Source organism: Acinonyx jubatus, chromosome C2 (genome assembly GCF_027475565.1).
Source record: "Acinonyx jubatus isolate Ajub_Pintada_27869175 chromosome C2, VMU_Ajub_asm_v1.0, whole genome shotgun sequence".
In the NCBI taxonomy this organism is placed as follows: Eukaryota; Metazoa; Chordata; class Mammalia; order Carnivora; family Felidae; genus Acinonyx; species Acinonyx jubatus.
In genome coordinates, this window is record NC_069384.1 from 125,732,497 (window position 1) to 125,754,324 (window position 21,828).

Sequence of the window (21,828 nt, forward strand, 5' to 3'; positions counted from 1 at the left end):
TTACAGGAGGAAGACCTGGGGAAAAGTATGGTGGAGAATTAAGACAGAATGAGACATGAAAGCTGAGGGCCAAGTAGGGAAAACTAGAAAACTTTAATAGCTATTAATGAGGTCTTCACTTATAAAGTAAAACAAGATGTCTTGAAAGATGATGATATTAAAAAGGTCTTGAAAGAACGGCATGAAATGGGGGAACTAAGACGGAGTATAATACGGACTATAAAGACCGAGTATAGCAGTCTTAAGGACTGTTTCATGGAACAGGGGTAACAAGGGGAAGGTTCTACTTTTGGTGTGAGGGGTATGCTTCTAACAAACAGAATCTCCAGTGAGTAACAACAAAATAGAAGAGAAAAGGAAAAGAAGTAAGATAACAGAAAACTGTTAGAGCATTCCAGAAACTGAACAGCACAAGGTGAGTTTCACCTTTTGCAATTTTGCTCTGAGGAAAGTGTGCCCTGTGGCTAAAACTCCAGCTGAAGATCCCACCCCCTTTGTGGCTGCAGGAACCAAGGGAAGGAGCCCAGAATAATCAGGATTGCTGGAGAGTTGGGGTTTGCAGGGACTCCCTGGAAACAAGAGAGCCAGGGAGAGAGAATCCCAAATTCTGGATATGAACTTTTCCCGATTCTCTGGCTGACCCCTGAATCATGCATTTATGAGACAGACTGAAAACCACAGGGAATGAAATCTGAGCTGTTTCTCCCTGCAGACTTGACAGTTTGCAGGTTGAGTCTAACTGAGTGAACTTCCTGTTAAATCGGAAACATTGACACTTTTTGGATCAATGTAATAGCACCTACAGGCTCTACATTGTAACATTCATAATGTATATAATCCCAAACTACCATTCAGACAAAGACTCAGGGAAATGTGACCGCTTTTCATGGGAAAGAAGGATGCCAACCTCAGGATGACCTGGGCTTTTTTTTTTTTTAAGTTTGTTTATTTATTTTGAGAGAGAGACAGACATGGAGAGAGGCAGAAGAGGCACAGAGAGGGAGAGAGAGAATCTCAAGCAGGCTCCGCACCGTTAGTGTGGAGGCTGATGCGGGGTTTGAACTCACAAACTGTGAGATCATGACCTGAGCCAAAACCTAGAGTTGGACACTGAACCGACTGAGCCACCCAGGCACCCCAGGATGACCTCAGCTTTAAAGCAGCTATTATAGCTATGCTCAATGAGATAAAGAAAGGTATGCTTATGATGCATAAAAATATAAAGCGCCCCAGTTGATAACTGGAAATTATAAAAGAAAGATTAATAAGAAATTGTAAAGTTAAAAAAGACAACATGAGAAAAAAATCACTAGAGGAACTTTCTGTTAGCAAAATGGAAACGGTAAATCAAAGAATCAATGAACTTAAAGACAGTTATAAGGAAGAGAGGAAAAATTGGGGAAAATAACGAGCAGAGCCTCAAGAACCTGTGGAACGATTTCACATGTTCTACATACAGGTAATTGTATTGTAGGTGGTGTCATTGCTTTGAGGCACTCTCGACCTGTAGTTTTTCCTCTACCTCTTTATATATTAAAAAACCCCAAGTTCACACCAATACTTTCAATTCCAATTCAATACCACATAATTCATTTTAGTTTTCATGTTTTCCATATTTGTACCTCCTTTTCCAATAGCTCCCATTGTCTCCAATATATTTCCTCATCTCCTTGCAAATAGCTAATTTCCCAACCTTTCTTGGCTGCTGGCTCTCCCCCACATGGATCTAGATATCTAGTAGGGATGCCTCCCTTGCCTGAGACATCTCCCTTGATTGGGTCTGCCAAGTAGCTTTTTGGTGAAAGATAAAAGAAAGCCAATAAAGTGTTTTGTTTCATTCTGAAAGAAGGTAAGAGAAGAGTTTGGAAGGGAAAGACAAGAGAAAAGCCAGTTATTTTTCTAAAATGCAAATTCATCACCTTTGGATCATGTGTATCCATCTATGTGTGCGCGCGCGCGCACACACACACACACACACACACACACACACACACAGCCCTGGAATGACTTCCCATTGCTCTAAGGCCCTGAATTCTATCACAAGGGTCCAGGAGGCTGCTGCTGACCTCCCCGGCCACTTTCCTCCTCTTTTCCCAAATTCCCAACATAGGGGTCCTCTATGAGCTCCTTTAATGTTCCATTTTCTCTCTTGGCACAGGGCCTTTGTATGTGCTATTTATGTCTCTCAGTGTTCTAACCTCCCCTTTCATTTGGGTGACTTATTCTTCAAATCCCTGCTGAAGCACCATCTCCTCTTCTGGAAGCCCTCCTTAATCCCCCTAGATATGGTCAGATTATATTATTATTTATTGTTTTATTCATGTTCTCACAGAACACAATGGCTTTTTTTCTCCACTGGTCATTATGCACTTATATCTGTGTCTGACTAATGTCACCTTTCCTCATCAAACTGTGAGTGATGTAACAATAACAATGTCTCTTTTTGATCTTGATAGTGTCCCTGGCTTGTGACCAGTACTGACACATAGCAGCTGCTCAATACATACTGTCCATGTGAATAAATTCTTTGTAATTTTAGAACCGCAAGTTGTTAATCAACAAACATGTTATCTGTCTATTTTTAAAATAATTATTTATTTTTTAGAGAGAGAGACAGAGCACGAGTTTGGGAGGGGCAGAGAGAGAGGGAGACACAGAATCTGAAGCAGGCTCCAGGCTCTGAGCTGTCAGCACAGAGCCTGACGCAGGGCTTGAACTCAAAAACTGTGGGATCTTGACCTGAGCCAAAGTCAGACACTTAACTGACCAAGCCACCCAGGTGCCCCATGTCTATTTCGATTAAAAGGAAAAGAATAGAGAAATAATATGATAAATATAGTGAGACAGGGGAACATAAAAATTGGTGAAGGATCCTGAAAGCTCTTAGATCTAGGAGTTTATACGTTTTATCAGTTAGAAGAACAACAAAAACCACAACGAATGGTCTGACTAATGTATACAAGAACATCATGTGGGGAATCCTTTACCTAAAAAAAATTTAATGTAAAGCATAAATGTTTGGTTCACATCATTATTTGGTGATTCACAGTCATTAAACTGTTAGTCCTTTCAAAGGTAGAATAAAGTTCCATTCAAAATCCAAATGTGAGTATTTATGCATGTTTTGGAACTAGAAAAAGTGATTTCAAATATACCTGAAAAAAAAGATATTTGGTAACAGTCAACAAAGTGTTTTTTTTTTTAAGGAAGAATAAAGGATAACCTCACCCAAAGAGGAGAACTTTTGCTAAAGTTATTATAATCCAAACAATACGGGTAGTAAAACTTGTGCTAAAGTTATTACAATCAGAACAATATGGTTGGGCATAGAATAAGTAAATAAGTTGATGGAGCAGAATTGAGAATCAAAACATGGTTCATATATGCAACTTAATATATGACAAGGATGACAAGTGATCAATAAAATATGGATAATATATTTAACACATGGTATTGTTAAATGATCTATTCACTTGTATGAAAACAGGGTAAAAAAATATATATATCCTAATACATACTCAAAAACAATTCTGAAGGGCACCTGGGTGGCTCAGTCAGTTAAGCATCTGACTTTGGCTCAGGTCATGACCTCACAGTTTGTGAGTTCAAGCCCCGCATTGGGCTCTGCACTGACAGCTCAGAGCCTGGAGCCTGCTTTGGATTCTGTGTGTCCCTCTCTCTCTGCCCCTACCCTGCTCATGCTTGGTCTCTTTCTGTCTCTCAAAAAAAAAAAAAAAGTTACAAAAATTTAAAAAATTTAAAAAAAATTTTGAGAATAGCCCTTGTGTCCACCAACAAAAGAACAGATATATAAGCAATGAAATACTACAATAAATGGGAACAAAGTATTGCTGCACACAACAGCATGAATGAATCTCACAGACACAAAGAGCATAGACTGTAATTCCAATCATGTGAAGTTCTAGAACAGGCACAACAAATCTATGGTTGAAAAAATAATCAGAACAGTGGTTGCCCCTGGGTGTGGGGTAGGGGTGACAACTGATTGGGGAGGGGTATGAGGGCACTTCCCAGTGTGATGGCCACGTTCTGTATCTTGACAGGAGTTTGGGATACACAGGTGTATGGATTTGTTCAAACTCTATACGTGTACACTTAAGAATCATTTCTTACCAAAATCTCTGGGATGAAGCAAAAGTGGTTCTAAGAGGGAAATTCATAGCACTGCAGGCCTCGCTTAAGAAACCAGAGAAATCTCAAATAACAATTTAACATTACACTTAAAGGGAACAGAAAAAGAAGAACAGGTGAAGCCCAGAGCTAGTAGAAGGAAGGAAATAATAAATACCAGAGCATAAATAAATGAGAGAGAGATTAAAAAGACAATAGAAAATATCAATGAAACTAAGAGCTGGTTCTTCAAAAGGATAAACACAATTGAGACATCTTTAGCTAGACTCAGCATGAAAAATGGGGAAAGGACTCAAATAAATGAAATCAGAAACAAAAGAGGAGGCGAAGTTATAACTGATACCTCAGAAAACCAAAAGTCTTAAGCAAGTGTTATGAATAATTATATGCCAACAAAGTGGACAACCTAGAAGAAATAAATAAACATTTTACTGTCTTCTGAGACTGAATCATGGTGAATATACCGATTAATAGTAAGGAGATTGTATCAGTAATCAAAAACTTCCCAACAAATATAAGGGCAGGACCAGACAGTTTCACTGGTGAGTTCTACCAAACATTCAAAGAATATGTAATACCTATACTTCTCAAACTCTTTCGAAAAAACTTCAGGAAACACTTCTAAACTCATTTTATGAGGCTGGAATTACACTTATACCAAAACCAGACAAAGACAATATAAAAAAAGACAATTACAAGTCAATATTCCTGATGAATTTTGATACAAAAATCCTCAATAAAACATTAGCAAACCAAATTCAATGATACATTGAAAGGATCATACACTATGGCCAAGGGGGATTTATTCCAGAGATGCAAGGATGGTTCAACATCCACAAGTCAATCAACATCACACACAGCATTAACAAAATGAGAGATAAAAATCATACGATCATCTCAGTAGATACAGAAAAAGCATTTGATACAATTCATTCATTTACGATGAAAACTCTCAAGGAAGTGGGTACAGAGGGAACATATCTCACCATAATAAAAGCCTCATATGACAAGCAATGGTTAACATCATACTCAATGGTGAAAAGCTGAAAGCTTTCCTTCTAAGATCCGGATAAAGACAGGATGCTCACTCTCCCCATTTTTATTCAACACAGTATTGGAAGGCCTAGCCAGAGGAATTAGGCAAGAAAAAGAAATAAGAGGCATCCAAATTGGAAAGGAAGAAGTAAAACTGTATTTGCAGATGACATGATCCTATATATAGAAAACTCTAAATCCTCCAACAAAAAACTGTTAGAACTAATAAATGAATTCAGTAAAGTTGCAAGATACAAAATTAATATACAAAAATATGTTTCATTTTAACACACTAATAACAAACTGTTAGAGAAATCAAGAAAACAATCTCATTTACAATTGCATCAAAAAGAATAAAATACTTAGGAAAAAATTTAACCATGGATGTGAAAGACCTGTATGTACATTGAAAACTATGAGACTGATGAAGAAACTGAAGAAGATACAAATAAATGGAAAGCTATTCCATGTTCATGGATTAGAAGAACTAATATTGTTAAAATGTCCATACCACCCAAAGCAATCTATAGATTCAGTGCAATCTCTATAAAAATTCTAATGGCATTTTTTACAGAACTAGAACATATTATTCTCAAATTTACATAGAACCACAAAGAAAACTCAAATAGCTAAAAAATCTTGAGAAAAAAGAACAAAGAGGTATCATAGTCCTTGATTTCCAACTATTCTGTAAAGCTACAGTAATCAAAACAGTATGGTATTGGCAAGAAAACAAAAACAGAAACAGAATAGAGAACTCAGAAATAAACCCATGCCTACCTGGTAATTAATTTATAACAAAGGAGCAAAGAGTACACAATGAGGAAACGACAGTCTCTTCAATAAAGGGTGTTGGACAGCCACATGCAAAAGAATGAAACTGAACCACCATCTTATACCATATACAAAAATCACCTCAAAATGGATTAAAGACTTGAACGTTAGACCTAAAACCACAGAACTCCTAGAAGAACACAGGTGGCAAGCTCCTTGACGTTAATCTTAGCAATGTTTTATATTGGATTTGGCTTCAAAGGCAAGGGAAACAAAAACAGAAATAAACTAATGGGACCACATCAAACCAAAAAGCGTCTGAACATCAAAAGACGCCATCAACAAAATGAAAAGGCAGGTTACTGAATGGGAGAAGATATTTGCAAATAATGTATCCAATAAGAAGTTAATATCTAAATAGACAAAGAAATCATGTAACTCAGCATCAACAACAAACAACCTGATTACAAAATGGGTGAAGGATCTGACTAGACATTTTTCCAAAGACATACAGATGGCCAAGAGGTACATGAAATCTGGAAATGCATCAACAGAATAGGATGGAGTGAAGAATGGACAGAGGGATAGCTCAGATGGATGGTTATATAATAAATCATACAGAGCAAGGTATTCATTCTAAAACCTAGGTGGTGGGTAATGGCTAGCCTCTGTAAATTCTATCAAGCTCTCTGTATGCTTGAAAATTTTCCAAAATGAAATCTTGGGAAAAATAAATAAATTTCAGGTGTGCTTAGTATTTAAATATAGAGCAAAACCCCCAATAAGATAGTACAGGAAACTTTAAAAAGCACTTATAACCCTGGAGTGAAGAGAGATTTTTAAGTAAACCAAAAAAACCGGGGTGCCTGGGTGGCTCAGTTGGTTGAGCGTCCGACTTCGGCTCAGGTCATGATCTTGCGGTTCATGAGTTTGAATCCTGTGTCAGGCTCTGTGCTGACAGCTCAGAGCCTGGAGCCTGCTTCAGATTTTGTGTCTCCCTCTCTCTCTGCCCCTTTCCCGCTCATGCTCCTGTCTCTCTCTGTCTCTCAAAAATGAATACACGTTAAAAAAATTTTAAATACCCCAATGTTTATAGCAGCACTCTCAACAATAGCCAAATTATGGAAAGAGCCTAAATGTCCACCAACTGATGAATGGATAAAGAAATTGTGGTTTATATACACAATGGAATATTACGTGGCAATGAGAAAGAATGAAATATGGCCTTTTGTAGCAAAGTGGATGGAACTGGAGAGTGTTAATGCTAAGTGAAATAAGTCATACAGAGAAAGACAGATACCATATGGTTTCACTCTTATGTGGATCCTGAGAAACTTACCAGAAGACCATGGGGGAGGGGAAGAAAAAAAAAAGAGGTTAGAGAGGGAGAGAGCCAAAGAGACTTAAAAACTGAGAACAAACTGAGGGCTGATGAGGGGTGGGAGGGCGGGGAGGTGGGTGATGGGCATTGAGGAGGGCACCTGTTGGGATGAGCACTGGGTGTTGTATGGAAACCAATTTGAAAATAAATTTCATATTTAAAAAATTTTTAAATAAATAAGTAAATAAAAAAACAAAAAAACCCCAAGAAACATAGAGAGAACAGATGCGTATTTTTGACTAGAAGAATATTAACCGCTTTTGGAAGCCAAAGGATATCATAAACAGTATCAAAAGAACAACAGATGTGGTAAGGGGAACTAACTGTATCATACATGGAGACAAAGGGTTAACACCCCTAATATAAAAAGGCTTCCTATAAATTTCTAAGAAACCAGCATACAACCCAATAGAAAAACAGGTAAAGGCATGTACATATAATAAACAGCAGCTGAAACGTGAATCCCAGTAACTGTGTGAGAAGACAGTAAAGGGGTATCTCCAGCAGTCAGGTGAAAAGGCAGACCAAAACAAAAGGAAGTAATGCTTTTCATCTTTGGATTGGCAAATTGGTAAAGATCGATTGCCTTCAGTGCTGGTAAGGATGTTGGAAGGTGGGCACCATACGTTCCTAGTGGAGCGTAAATATTCACAAACTTGTAGAAAAGCAGCTTGGCAGGAAGAATGCCCCTGAGACACGCACAGCAGAACAATAGGCATAGTATGATCCCACTGTTATAAAATAAAAATCTTCAAATTTTGGAGCAATGAGAAAAGTGTGAAAAGAGACATGCCCAACTATTAAAACTGACGCCTAAGGACAGGGGTTGGTACACTATGGCCTGAGCACCAAATCTGTCAGGTCACCTGGATTCTTATAGCCCATGAGCTAAGAATGGTATTTATACCCTTTTAAAGGGTTACCTAATTATCTACACAATATCCTCTATGTGGCCTCTTAGCCAACAAAGCCTAACATACTTATTATATGGCCTTTAAGGAAAAGTTTACTGACTCTTGCTTCAGGGGGGATTGTGGTTTCTTGGTTGTCTTTTTCCCCGTTACTTCTCTGTATTGTTCTTATTTTTATAATAATATCCTGGGAGTGAAGAAACCAGGGAGACCAGTTAGGAAGCTACCAGAAGGGACCAGGTGAAAGAGAATGGTGCTTTGGAATAGGATGGGGGCTGCAGAGATGGAAAGAAAGAGGCAGATTTTATTTGAACCTATGGGAGTTGCCAAGGGATTGGACATGGATGGTGAGGCAGAGAGAAATCAAGGGTGACTCGCAGGTTTCAGTCATTCATTGAATTGGTGGAACCACTAAGCTGGAGAAATTGGGGAGGATAATGGAGGAGAAAGCTCTGCTTCGGACCTGTAACGGTTGGGACTAGAACTGTGAGAACCAGATGACTGGACGGAGGTGATGAGAGCTGCCTTGACTGTGGAGGGGGAAGCTGAGTGGGTATACCAATGTGAGAGTACTCATCATGTACACGGCACTTAGAGCTGTCTGGAAGCACTGGAGAGGGAGAAGAGGAGGGGACCAAGGGTCTGCCTGGTGACACAGTACCCAGCCCCACCGGTGCCTACTTCTGCTGATGGACGTCTCTGACGCTACTCTCCAACTGCCTGGATTCCTCCAAATCACCTCTTCCAAAGTGTCCTTTTCCCACTGGCCAAGAACACCATCCATGGCTTCAGAGTAGACACCCTGACCCTTCCTTACAGCCTATGCCCAAATGCTTACCTGGACAACGAGGACAACCAACTGCTATTGTTTCTCCATCTAGCACCTGCCTCCTCCAGTTGGAGATAAGTTCAAGTGCCAGTCGCTTCCAGTATGCCCTGCCATGGGTCCCTGGCCCAGCCATGTGTAGCCACTTTATATTCATGCCATGCTTTTACCTGAGAACACCAAGAAGGACTCACCAAGGAGCTGGTGTAGGTGGGGTCTGAGGTGTCATCCTGGAGGTAGCGGGAAAGGCCAAAGTCAGACACCTTGCATACCAGGTTACTGTTGACCAGGATGTTCCTAGCAGCCAGGTCTCGATGCACGTAGTTCATCTCAGCCAGGTACTTCATGCCCGCAGCGATGCCCCTGAGCATCCCTACCAGCTGGATCACCGTGAACTGCCCATCATTTTGCTGTAACAAGACATAAAGGGCATTGGGATCAAGATGGGCTTCAGTGGTTAAACAGAAGCCACAGGACCACGGCCCTGCTGCTTGTCAGCCTCTGTCTGTGACTGGCCACGCTGCTCACTGTGTCCTTCTCCCTCCCCCCTCCCCCCTCCCTCTCCTTGAATGCTCTGCTCTCTCCTTGCCAACCCTGTTGATTCTATCTCCAAAATACATCTCAAAGCCATCCACGCCTCTCCATCTCTACTGCCTCCATTCTAACCAAGTCACCATCATCCATCACCTGTAACAACCTCCCCACACCTGCCTCTCCCCAATCCATTCTCTACACAGCAGCTAGAGCCAGTTTTGCAAGACATAAATCAGGCCATGCCACTCCCTGGCTTCAAGCTCTATAACAGCTTCCCATTCATTGCATTAGGGAAAAGCTCCAAACTCCTCCTCATGGTCCACGGGACCCCAGGGGATCAGCCACCACCTCACCTGTCAGCCACAGTGACTGGTGACCTCTCAGTCCTTTCCCAAGCCAAGGTCTTCCTTCCTTATGGCCCCTACACCTGCCGTCCCCTCTGCTCTTCCTCACAATCAACACTTACCTGCCCTTAAGGTCTCCACTAAGTGTCCCTTTTTCAGAGAGAATGTCTCTATAACTACTCCCCTCCTCCAAATATGACTAGCACTTTCTTACTATCTTCTTGTCTTTTATGAATGCTCTTATTCTTCTTCTTAACATATCACAAGTTTTAGGTGTGTATGTGTAACACCTATCCATCTGCCTCTGCTGCTTGGCTCTCTGAAGACAAGACCCTCTCTCCTGTGGTTACCATTGTACTCCCAGTGCTAAGAACTTTAAATAGAAAAGGCTCAATAAACATGTGCTCCATTAGTGACTACTACATCTCTCCCTGTTTCCAGAATTAAATGCTTAAGGTGTCTTCCTTGGGTCCTACCAGAGCTGTCAACCTTGACATTGGGATAGCCATATGCACCTCAAAGCGATTAGTGGCAGGAGAAACACACACACAACGTATGGCATTGACCCTCTTAGCGAATGGGAGCCAAGCTGCAGTGCTGCCCCTCTCCAGTCACCGGTGGGCTCACTGTTTCCTGGGTGGATGCTCTCCTTCAAGGTTTGGCGACAGACCTCAGTGAATGTATCAACCTTCCTCCTTCCTCCCCAACGCCCTTGGGTCTTGGCTTCTGCACACACTGGTTACATCAGTGGACCCTGTGCTTTGCTGCCAATAACACATTTTCTCTTCTAGTCCAGCCCCAGCTGCTCCGCTGAAGGACAATAAGTAGTATTCTGTTAAGTAGAGCTTGGCCCAGGCATTGAGAGGCTTTGACTGGGGGAGACGTGAGAGGAGGTGGAACACCCTGGGTCTAGTCTAAGTTACTGCTGGACACAGACCCTGGGCAAGGCAGCCACTCCCCAGCTCCCTCCTGTGAAACAGCACGCATAAACGTGCACAGCTCCCATTTACTGAGCACCTACTGCATGTGAGGTGATATACAACACAGTCACATGCACTACCTCACTTAAGTGTGTGTGAGACACAGCATCTATGCATGCACTCCTACAAAAGCATTTTCCATGCAAAAATAAATATGGAAAAACAAAACAGCCATTGAAAAACTACCCTGTGTATTAGAGAAAACCCCACCAATCAAACAGTCTAACCATGATAGTGTGAATGTTGAAGACTTCCTTCTGCGAGACTGCAAGCCCAGGTCTGTGTTCTAGGGCTACGCCCCTTGATCAATCAGAGTGAGCAAACTGACGCTCCCTCCACACCTTCCTGAGATGCCTCCCAGAAGAGAACCCCCAAACACACTGGGATTGACACACCCCAAGCTCCAGGCTGTTTCTAACTCAAACCTTAACCACCTCCCACCCTGCCTGGAATGCTTTCCCTGCAATATTTTCTTCTAACCAACTCCAAAAGGAAGTGCAGATCTGCTTTTTGGAAACCCTGACTGTTGTTCAGCACATGGTGCCCATCTGCGAGAGCTGGATGTGCTGTGAGTGATACGAATCCTCCTCCTTGCTAATGAACTTCAATCAACACCTCCTCGAGAAGTTAGCCAGGCTTTTGCGAACACCATTCATTTTCTCTAAGTAGGTCTCTAGGGACCTGCCTCCCCAGAAAGTTGTCATGCAACTTCTGTATGTTGGAAAATGTATCTCAGCTGCAAGTCACAAGGGTCACATTTTTCCAATTCAGTTTGTTACTTCCTCTCTGTAAGTGTAGACAACAATGTGGTTAAAAATGAATGTCTCCCAAAAGAAGCTGCTTGTAGATAGATTCTGGGGAGGGGATCAGTGGTGGTTGTAAACAGCTCTGGGAAGAGAAATGTTGGAAGAATGCACAGCAATAGGTCTATTTCTACTTTAAATCACTGAAGCCTTCATGGAACAGCTTTACCATCTGATTTGTTTTAATATTTAGGTCAGTCACCCTTATAGGTTCTGGGGTCAACGAAGGCCAAGAAGTGGTTAAAAGTCCAGGCTTTTGGGGAGCCTGGGTGGCTCAGTCGGTTAAGCATCTGACTTCAGCTCAGGTCATGATCTCACGGTTTGTGGTCTGAGTCCCAGGTTGGGCTCTGTGCTGACAGCTCGGAGCCTAGAACCTGCTTCGGATTCTGTGTCTCCCTCTCTCTCTTTGCCCTTCCTCTGCTTGTGCTCTCTTTCTCTCAAAAATAAATGAATAAACATTAAAAAAAAAAAAAAGTCCAGGCTTTGGAGACAGACAGACCTGGCCTGGACCCAGGCTCTGCCGCTCACTGGCTGTGTGCCCTTGGGCATGTCATTTAACTTCTAGAGCCACATCATTCCCACATCTGTAAAATAAGAACATAGCGTCCATTCTTCATAGGATTTTGGTGAGGTTAAATGAGACAGTATACATGAAAGGGCTTAGCTCGGTGCTCGTGAATACTAAGACAGCAACAACTGCTGGTATTATCAGCCAAGCCATCATGTCTCACAAATCAGCTCTCCCAGAGCCTGGTGAGAGAGTCTGAGGACACCGGGGGCCAGGACTACAGGTTCCTCACAGCTTCCTGGTAAGCTAGGGACACATCCTAGGATCCCTGCCATAGGAGAACCTCGCTCACAGGGCATTCTGAGCTCTACAGGTTGGCAGCTGCAGTTAAAAAAAAAAACCCCAACACCCACATCCCAACTGTAGCAGTGGATGACAGAGGCCTAATGATGCAGGCTTGAAGTTTGGATCAATTAATTAACTAACATGATTTTTTCTATTTCTTGACTTTTGAATGGCAAGTCATTCTTGATACAATGTGTTTTGATCCTCCTTTGTGCAAGGCAGGCAACAGTTTATTGCTTTTCAGAGAAGATAAAGGAAGTCCAGAGAGTTTAAGTGATCAGCCTTAAATCATTCTGTGTGGCTTTGACTTATAACAAGAATCTAAGTCCAGGATAGCAAATTACTTCTGCACTGACATTCCATCTGTGATCAACTGGTAACGCCTTCCTCAAATGTTGTGTGGAGAAGAAGGCTGTGTAGAAGCTTTGTAGCAAAAAGTGACATGATTGATTAATGATGTCTGCCATGGTCAAAGAAAAAGAAAGTAGAGACATGTGTGCCTGAAATATGCTACTCTTATTTGAATCTTTAAACTCCTGTCCAGGGTCTTTTCCATGGAATATGGACTTTGTAATGGCAACATATTTTCTTTAGAACCTGCAGGGTAATCACATTTCATGATAAGACAGGATTGTGCCTGTTGAGTTCATAATCCTGGTGAAACTTACAGACACAAACCTATTAAGATTCCCTGACACATTCAACTGTTTTAGTTTCGGTTCATTGGTCTAACTCCCCAAGAAGAACTTCCAAAGACAGGAACATCAGCATACAAAGATGTACAAGACAGAAAAAGCCCAGTTCTCTCATTGACTTTGAAAAGGATCAGGCTCCACGGTGATCACATGGTAAAAATACAGTACAGTGAAGTGATTTAAACTTTCTTCCCTTCATGAAGTGCTTTCTGCTGAAATTGCTTTTTGGCAAATTCACTGAAGCCACTTGCTGGCCCTTTTATTAGGCAGGAAGGATTTAGGTATTTCAACTTTCATTGACAAATCCACTTCAGGAAATGAAACCCTTATTTGATTTGTTTGAAGAGAATGAATCATAGATTTTTTTTTTAACTGTAAGAGCCCTACCTTTCAAGATCATTCAATTCCAATGCCTTTAGTTTATAGGTTGGGAAACTGAGTTAACAGATTTGCTCAAGGCCACCGGTGACTCATGGTGGAGCACAAAGCAGAACCTAGGTCTCGGGATGTCCAATCTGGTATTCTCTTCTCGATCTCTGGGTTATGGTCATGGGCTCCAGCCCATGAATAAGCCTCCCTGATAAGAAATGTCTGAATTTGACATTGCTCAGTAACTTCCAAGAGTCTTTCAGTTATGACTGTCTGTAGATGACCCAGCAGCAACTACAAGGTCAGGCTAGGCAAGAAGGCCTTACAGAGCATGTTGACCTTTTTGGCTGTGGCACAGGACATTGAGGAGGGCTTCAGGGACCATTCCTGAGATTATGCAAGAGACACCAGTGCCAAAAAGGATATAAAAAAGGATATATTAAATAATGGATTTACATGCTACATAATCCATGGCATAGACATTTAAAAAATGAATAATACTGAACCTCTTGAATGTGTGGTTAGAAAATTAGTGTTTCTAATCCTTTCAGAAGGTGAAAGACTCTAAGTCCTGCAATGGGAGAGGAGCAGTGGGTGGGCTGTGAGAAGCCAGTGTGCCCATTGGATCCCCAGTGGCCACAGCCGCCCAGACGCTGACCCAGAGCTGGAGCTGCAGCCACTCTCCAAAGCCACCATGCCCAGTGTAAACGGCCATGGCCAGTTTGGCGTGTGTGTGTCAGGGTGGGGGCAGTTGCACAAATTGAGGACTAACTCTTTTCCTTTATTCTCTGAATGGTGATCCTAAAATTATACTACTTCCCAAAAGATGGACCCTGCAGAACTGAACTGATGACCTACTTTTCAATTTTACCAAGCAGCAGATACATCAATTAATGTTGCTATGCTCCAGGGTTTGGTAGTAAGGCTGAAATTAGATTTATAGATTACCTGCCTCCATGCCGTGCGAGCAGTCAGAAACGCTTCATTTCCCTCTCCTCCTTGCGCTGCCTGCTCTGGCCGTCCCTTACTTGCCATCCTTTCTCCTCTGCCTCCCTGTGTTCCTCTCTTGCCCCTGGCTCTTCTCCCACCGCCCAGGCCTCATCATCGTGACAAATACTGGTGTCTACCATGCCCCCATGTCCTGGGCCTCACACAGAAATAGCCCTGTGTGGAGCATCTGTGTGGGGTTTTGATTTTCTGTAGCCTCCTGAGAATGAATCTCCTTGTTCCCCTGCATGTTCCAGGGAGAAAGTCTGATCACAGTCTTCAAATCATGTTGTGACTCTGTGAAGTACAATCAGTTCACTTGTAGGAAATAAATGACTCCTAAAAAGGTCTGGAGGCTGGTTCCAGAAAATCCTTTTTCTCCTAACATGGCCTTCTATTCACATTTATTTGGCTGTCTTCACAAGAAGATCCCTGATCACGAATGAATGCCCCCAGGAAAGCACGGTCTCTTCCTGACTCTGACATGAGAGGTCTGGCCACAAGAATAAGAGTCCACGGACGCTTAGGATGACTACATTTCCCCTGTCACTCCCAAACCTTTTTGTGCCAGAAATGGTTTTTCATGTTTTTTTTGTTTTGTTTTGTTTTTAATCCAAGTAGCATTCACCAGGTGATCACTGTGTTGGGCACTGGGGGTTTCAAAATAAAAGGCATAACCCGTACCCTCAAGGAGCCTGTACCAGGCAAAGTACATCCACCCCATCATTTGCCCCCCCATTCCCCCCTCCAAAAATAAGCTACTATTGCCTAATAACCCAGAGGAGGCAAAAGTGTGTGTTTGTCCTGCCAAGGTAGCTTCAGTATGTGCAAATGCAGCTTCTAGACAGGTCCCCCATATACCCTTTCACACCGCAGTCCCCAAGCCCTGCTTCTGAACTTTGGAGCCACCACCAGCTGCTGAAAGGTTACCAGATAGGCCATGCTGGCTCTGGACTTTGAATACACTGCTCAATTGTTCCATCATACCTGCCTGCTCCCCTGTCTGCCTGTGGGTTCCTCATTCTACAATCAGATAATTCTCTCTCCTCCTTGAAGCCTTCCTGGGTTTCCCCAGGAAGATTTCAGTTCTTCTTGGCTTACAATACTTCTTTATGCCACACACAGAAACAAAAAGCAGAATCTAAGTGGATGATTGCTGGACACTTTGGGCACCAAGGTCCTCAGCGCAGGGACCTCTGTGGCAGGTTGGGGTCTCTCAGGTGGGCACAACAGGACCTCCCATCCCTTATGTATAAGACGACACCATGCTGCTGTTCCCCATCAAGATGTGGGGCACATTTCCTCCCCTTGAACCTGGGGGTCATATCACAGTAGTTGAAGGGTGCTGTGGGACTTGAAGCTAGGTTCCAAAAGCGGTCCAGCTTCTGCCTTCATCTCGTGGGATGTTAATTCTTGGGACCCAGCTTGCTGTGAGGAAGCCCAAGCAGGCCACCTGGAGAGATGCCAGCTGACACCCAACATCAACTGTCAGACAGAGGAGTGAGTGAGGCTTTGGATGATTCTAGGCCCCAGATCTTGAAGTGCCCCAGCTGATAGCACATGGAACAGAGATATCCCCACCGAGCCCTGCCCAGATTGCAGACTCATGAACAAAATAAATTGTGCTAAGCCATGGAAGTTAGGTGATCTGTTACATACCATTAGAGCAACGTCTCTTTCATCTCTATAGGCCCAGCACCCAGTACGGGGCATGACCATAGCACTCACCCCATGAATATTTCAAGACCAAGTGTATGAATGATACTTTAATCTGCAGCCACAGCTACTGTTTGGTAGCTTTGGTGACATGTACAGCCTGCCAGTTGGTATTACCCTGAAGTCCTTGCTCAGAAGGCCCAGCTCCATTGTGATGCTGCCCACATACTCTCTGCTCTCAGGGCCCCCAGCAGTCCCCAGCTGAGGCTTTGGTCCGAGGCAGGACTTGCTCTCTGGCCTATGCCCAGTCAGCTGCCACTCCCCAGGCATTAGCATCATGTCTGTTCTCCCTCACTCCCGCCCTGAGTAACTCTGTGATGTCCCACAGAAATGAAAGTGGTTCCAGCGTGGTTCCATGTGAGCACATTCTGACAACGATCACTTACAGATCTTGCAGCCGGCGGCCTCGAGGTACCCCCACCTCTGCTGTAGCTTGAAGTCAGACTTCCTCATCAAGCCCAGAAAAGACTTGTGAATGCTCGTGACACTGTCTATTCCTTTCACGCCCAGAAGTGCCCCTTCAGAGGGCGGGTGGCCCAGGCATCAGAAAAGGGCAGCCTGCTTTATCTCTGAGCTGCAAATGAAGGGAGCAGGCGGGGAGGGTGGCCGCGCTGGAGAAAAGGCAGAGATGGCCACTGGCGTCTGTGTGAATCACACAGGGCAGCGTAGCAGCTGAAGTCTCTTCAATCTCCGTGATTCATGCAGATGCCGATGGCCATTCTTCACCTGCCTCCCTATTCATTCGTATTCATCCAACGAGTATTTATCGAGGCCCTACTCCACGCTATCCTCCTACCAAGGGGTCCACAGGCTCCTCTTTGTTCTGTCCTTTTAGGAACAAATCTGTCAACCTCGCCAACATCTCCAACGCCCACCCACATTTCATCAGGCGATTCCTAAGTGGCAGCCTATCCTCACGCAGACACTTCTCCCCAGCAGCCAACAGTGCTAACATCATCCACACCCCTGGGCTGCCCTTACCCTGAGGAAAGAATCCAAAGCGCCGTTCTCCATGAACTCTGTGATGATCATGACAGGCCGACTCTTGGTGACCACGCCTTCCAGGCGGATGATGTTGGGATGGTCAAACTGGCCCATGATGCTTGCTTCGCTCAGGAAGTCCCGACGCTGCTTCTCCGAGTACCCGGCCTTCAACGTCTTGATGGCCACATAGATTTCCCTCTTGCCCGGAAGTTTCAGACGCCCCTTGTATACCTCTCCAAACTCCCCTGCAACGAGAATACAATCATTACTCATCTCCTTCTCAGTCCGTGGAAGCACAAGGGGAGGCAGCTTATCAGGAACAATGGTGCTCCAAGTGGAACTGCAATTAAAGTGACAGAGATGGAAATAGCGTCCTTTCATTTTATTTTATTTTTTTATTGAAAAAAAATTTTTTTATGTTTATTTATTTTTGAAGGAGAAAGAGAGCATGAGTGGGGGAGGGGCAGAGAGAGAGGGAGACAGAATCCGAAGCAGGCTCCAGGCTCCCAGCTGTCAGCACAGCCCCACGCAGGGCTCGAACCCATATGCCGTGAGATCATGGCCTGAGCCGAAATCGGACGCTCAACCGACTGAACCACCCAGGCGCCCCTGTCCTTTCATTTTAACTATGATGTCCTAGCCACACTCAGTTCATAGAAAACACTGAAGTTATACCAAAATATGTTCCTTGCCTCAGTTCCTAGAAAGAGTTTAGGTAACTAAAGTGGAATTTCATGGGGTGCCTGGGTGGCTCAGTCGGTTAAGCGTCCGACTTCGGCTCAGGTCATGATCTCACGGTATATGGGTTCGAGCCCTGTGTGGGGCTGTGCTGACAGCTGGGAGCTTGGAGCCTGCTTCAGATTCTGTGTCTCCCTCTGTCTCTGCCCCTTTCCCACTCACGCTCTGTCTTCCTGTCTCTTTCAAAAAATAAATAAACTTAAAAAAATAAAAAAATAAAAAATAAAGTGGAATTTCAGAGTATATATGAGTTTGTTTTTCTTCATGTTTGGTTTTTGTGTCCAACCTGAATAATGAAAATGAAATGGTCAGTTTCACTTTGGCAGATCATAATTCATTTTTAGCAGAGCCTGGTGAAAGAACATCCAGGGGCTGGGGGATATGTTCATGCTCTTTGGCTCTCTGAATGAGATGTAAAACATTTATGTTCCTACATTGCCCTGGAAGCTTCTGTGTTGATTGGATGCCCCAGAACGCAGACACTGAGAAGTGAGGTGGGAAGTTAGCAGATGCTGTGCAGGATAGAAGGGGAGGAAACAAGATTGGCCAGAGTCCCAGATCACGAGGCAGGCCTGACATTATGAAAAGAAAGGAGGAAGCAGGAATGGACAAGGAGAGCTCCAGATCGCAATGTAGAGCTGGCTGAGGCAGACCTGTCAGCTTCCCCCTCCCCTGGGGAGCTCCACAGTCAAGATCACCCATTCTAGGAAGGCCCGGGCTCTAGCCTCCCTCCATGCTCAGTCACTGGTGGGGGCTGCAGGGAAGCTGAGGCAGGTCCTGAAGGCGCTGCAGCTGAAGGGTGGCAGCTAAACAGTCAGTGATTTCTCCAAGCAAACACGAGCCGCACATCTCCACGGGTGCCACAGCATTTAAACATTTGTGCAGTAAAAATCACCGAGTAAAAACAATTCTGGTGACACTATTTCATAGCTGCTTTAGAAAATCTGTTGAATCCTGTTAAATGTGCTTTCAAAAGTTATTCTACGACTTAGCCTGGTTTTATAACTTCCTGTTTAGTTATCTACTTGTAAGTGTATCGCTGAAATGTGTCAAAGGCCTGACAGGAGACACAGGGTCTTTCGGTGGGGACGGGGGGGGGGGGGGGGGGGAACCTTTCTCTTTCACCTTTAGCTTCTGGAAGAAAACGAGGGAGCAAACTGAGCGGATAAACTACTGGCCGAATTAGAAAAGGAAGTTAACATCTCCTCTGCGATTTAGTTGGGAGTTCTTTTGTTTTCTACTACAAATGTAATTGGAAGGAAACTGCACGAAAGGGCTTTTCATACAGAACTCCAGAGTCAGTGGGACTTGTTAGAATCTAGGGCTGGAGTGGAGGTTGGCTTAAGCACCATTAGGATGATTTCACTGTGGACATATATCATGTGGGACCCTGGTTTTGACATTTAACCCAATGCTGCCTTGGTGAACAAACTGCTTCAAGTCAGACTGAGTCTCTCACGTTCACAGCTTGTAGTGCCCACTGAAGTGCCTGGGATGTGGTAGGCATGCCACCACAGGGGGGGGGGCATGCTTCTTATTACTTGTTCGGCTTTTGCCTTGACTGCTCTTGGGTCATAACCTGCTGGAGACTCTATCTCTGCTCTATCCGAAATAAGTAGAAGTGCCAGTATTTAAATTTTTAGAAAAGATTGTTTACTGTAGCCTCTTCTACAGCGAAACGCTGTATGCCTATCACCAGGGAATGGTTGGAAAGTGGTGTATTCATCCTGCGGGATGCCATGAGCTGCTGAAAACCGGTAGAGGGGTCGTATGCATGGACTTCAAAGGTGTCCATATTATATTGTTAAATGAAGAAAGTTACGGAATGGGAATGTGGTATGTACCCAGATGGAGTGTGTGTGTATGGGTGCAAAAGAAAAAAAGGGACAAAATCCATGTAAAATGTATTTAAACTTCAAATTACAGGTATTTTTAAAAATGGTTGCCCTACAAGGGTGGAGTAGGAGTGGGAAGTAAAGCTAGGCAATTTAATTTAGTTACTTTGATGTTTGAATTGTTACAATAAGCATTACTTTTGTTGGTCAACTGAGTAACATTATTTTAAATTTTTATCTTTAAAATATTTATTTATTTTTAATTTTTTTAATGTTTATTTTTGAAAGACAGAGCGTGAGTGGGGGAGGGGCAGAGAAAGAAGGAGACACAGAATCCAAAGCAGGCTCTAGGCTCTGAGCTGTGAGCACAGAGCCCAATGCGGGGCTCAGACCCTCAAACTGAGAGATCATGACCTGAGCTGAGGTCAGACACTTAAACCAACTGAGCCACTCAGGAGCCCTGAACTGAGTAACATTTTTTTTAAAGTACTGCACAACAGGGTCCTGTCATATATACATGTGTATGTATATGTACATATGTGTGTATACTATATGTGCATGTGTATATATTTGTATACATGTATACACGCGTCTACATGTATGCATATATATGTGTATGTGTATATATGTATAATCTATATCTGTTTGTGAATATGTACATATACAAACCATCCTTCTGACACCTTGACCTAGCAAATATTGAATAACCATGAGCTAGATGAATACAAATTGCATATTTGATAAGTATGCCAACTGAAGAATATCGGTTAGTATTTCTTCCTTGTTGTTATAATAATGAGTTACATTTTCTTTTAGTAAAAGGACAGTTTAGGAGTTGAGGGGACAGATATGGTAACATTTTGTCTTAGAGAAGATAGGACACCAATGTCTACTGACCACCTACTATGTGCCAGGCAATGTGCTAGGCTCTTTACAGGTCGTATCTCACTTAATCTTCATAGCACCCTCATGAGCTGGGTACTATGATGCTCATTTTACTAATAGGGAAACTGGGGCACAAGAAAAACACGCCCAAACCCCACAGCTATGAGTCAGAGCCAGGGTTGCCGTCCATGCCCATCGTGCTTCTGGCCTCTCTACAGAGCCACACTGCCTCTCTACAGGTGTGCTCGACTAGCAGTGCCACAGGGAACACAGCTGTATGAAGTCACAACTGAGGGGCCACCGTGCTCCAACTGTGCAGGTCCTAACAGTTCATGTGTAGTCCCTGTCACAGCAACTCACACGCAGGGAATTGCAAACAGAGTGGGACTGTCTCACAGACAGATGTCACATTTGCTGGAACTTCCTGCCTGGAATCGGGTGGGGTCAGAATATTTAGGAATCAGAATATCCATCAATTTCTACATCAATGTGCAGAGTTTGAGGAAGGGCTCCAGGTGAATCTGATGTCCCCTACAACACACAAGGGACACCCCAGGTAAGGACTTCTCTCCCACACCAGTGTTTCCCAAAGTTGGCCACCCACTGGAGTCACCTGAACATACTTAAAAGCTGCCCGCAGGATCAGTTACGATAATTTGTGGGTCAGACCGAGGTGCAAAATGAGACCGTGGGACTCCTTGTTTGGAAATTATGAAGGATTTCAAGCCTGTGACAGCATAGCATTAAACTAAGTGCGGGCCCTTCTGAACACGGTGTTGTCCAGACAGCTCTGATGTGCAGCCAGGTGCGGCACCATGGGTCTAAAGCACCCCAGCATATTTCAGGTGGATTAGGGAGCTGCCGGAGGCCCTGGGATATCTGGGATTCATCACTGCACCTTTGGATCCCTCAGAAAGCAGTGTTGGTACATGGGCTGACTCTTACAGCACAGCGCCTGCCACAGAGCGCGGGCTTTATACACAGGGGTGGAAACACAAGAGGGAAGAAACCAATGAAAGTGTGGCT

The 21,828-nt window shown here is 43.6% G+C and overlaps 1 protein-coding gene across 3 annotated transcripts in view; it reads right to left on the minus strand.

Annotated features, from left to right (window-relative positions):
* Window positions 1–21,828, minus strand: part of EPHB1 (EPH receptor B1) — a 476,611-nt gene that overhangs the window by 41,531 nt on the left and 413,252 nt on the right. For all 3 annotated transcript variants that reach the window (XM_053221422.1, XM_027061797.2, XM_027061798.2), the window contains exons 11-12: window positions 17,342–17,589; window positions 9,274–9,489 (exon numbers count right to left, since the gene is read on the minus strand). In XM_053221422.1, coding sequence (XP_053077397.1) covers window positions 9,274–9,489; window positions 17,342–17,589 — 464 coding nt within the window. The remainder of the gene's footprint in view (window positions 1–9,273; window positions 9,490–17,341; window positions 17,590–21,828) is intronic.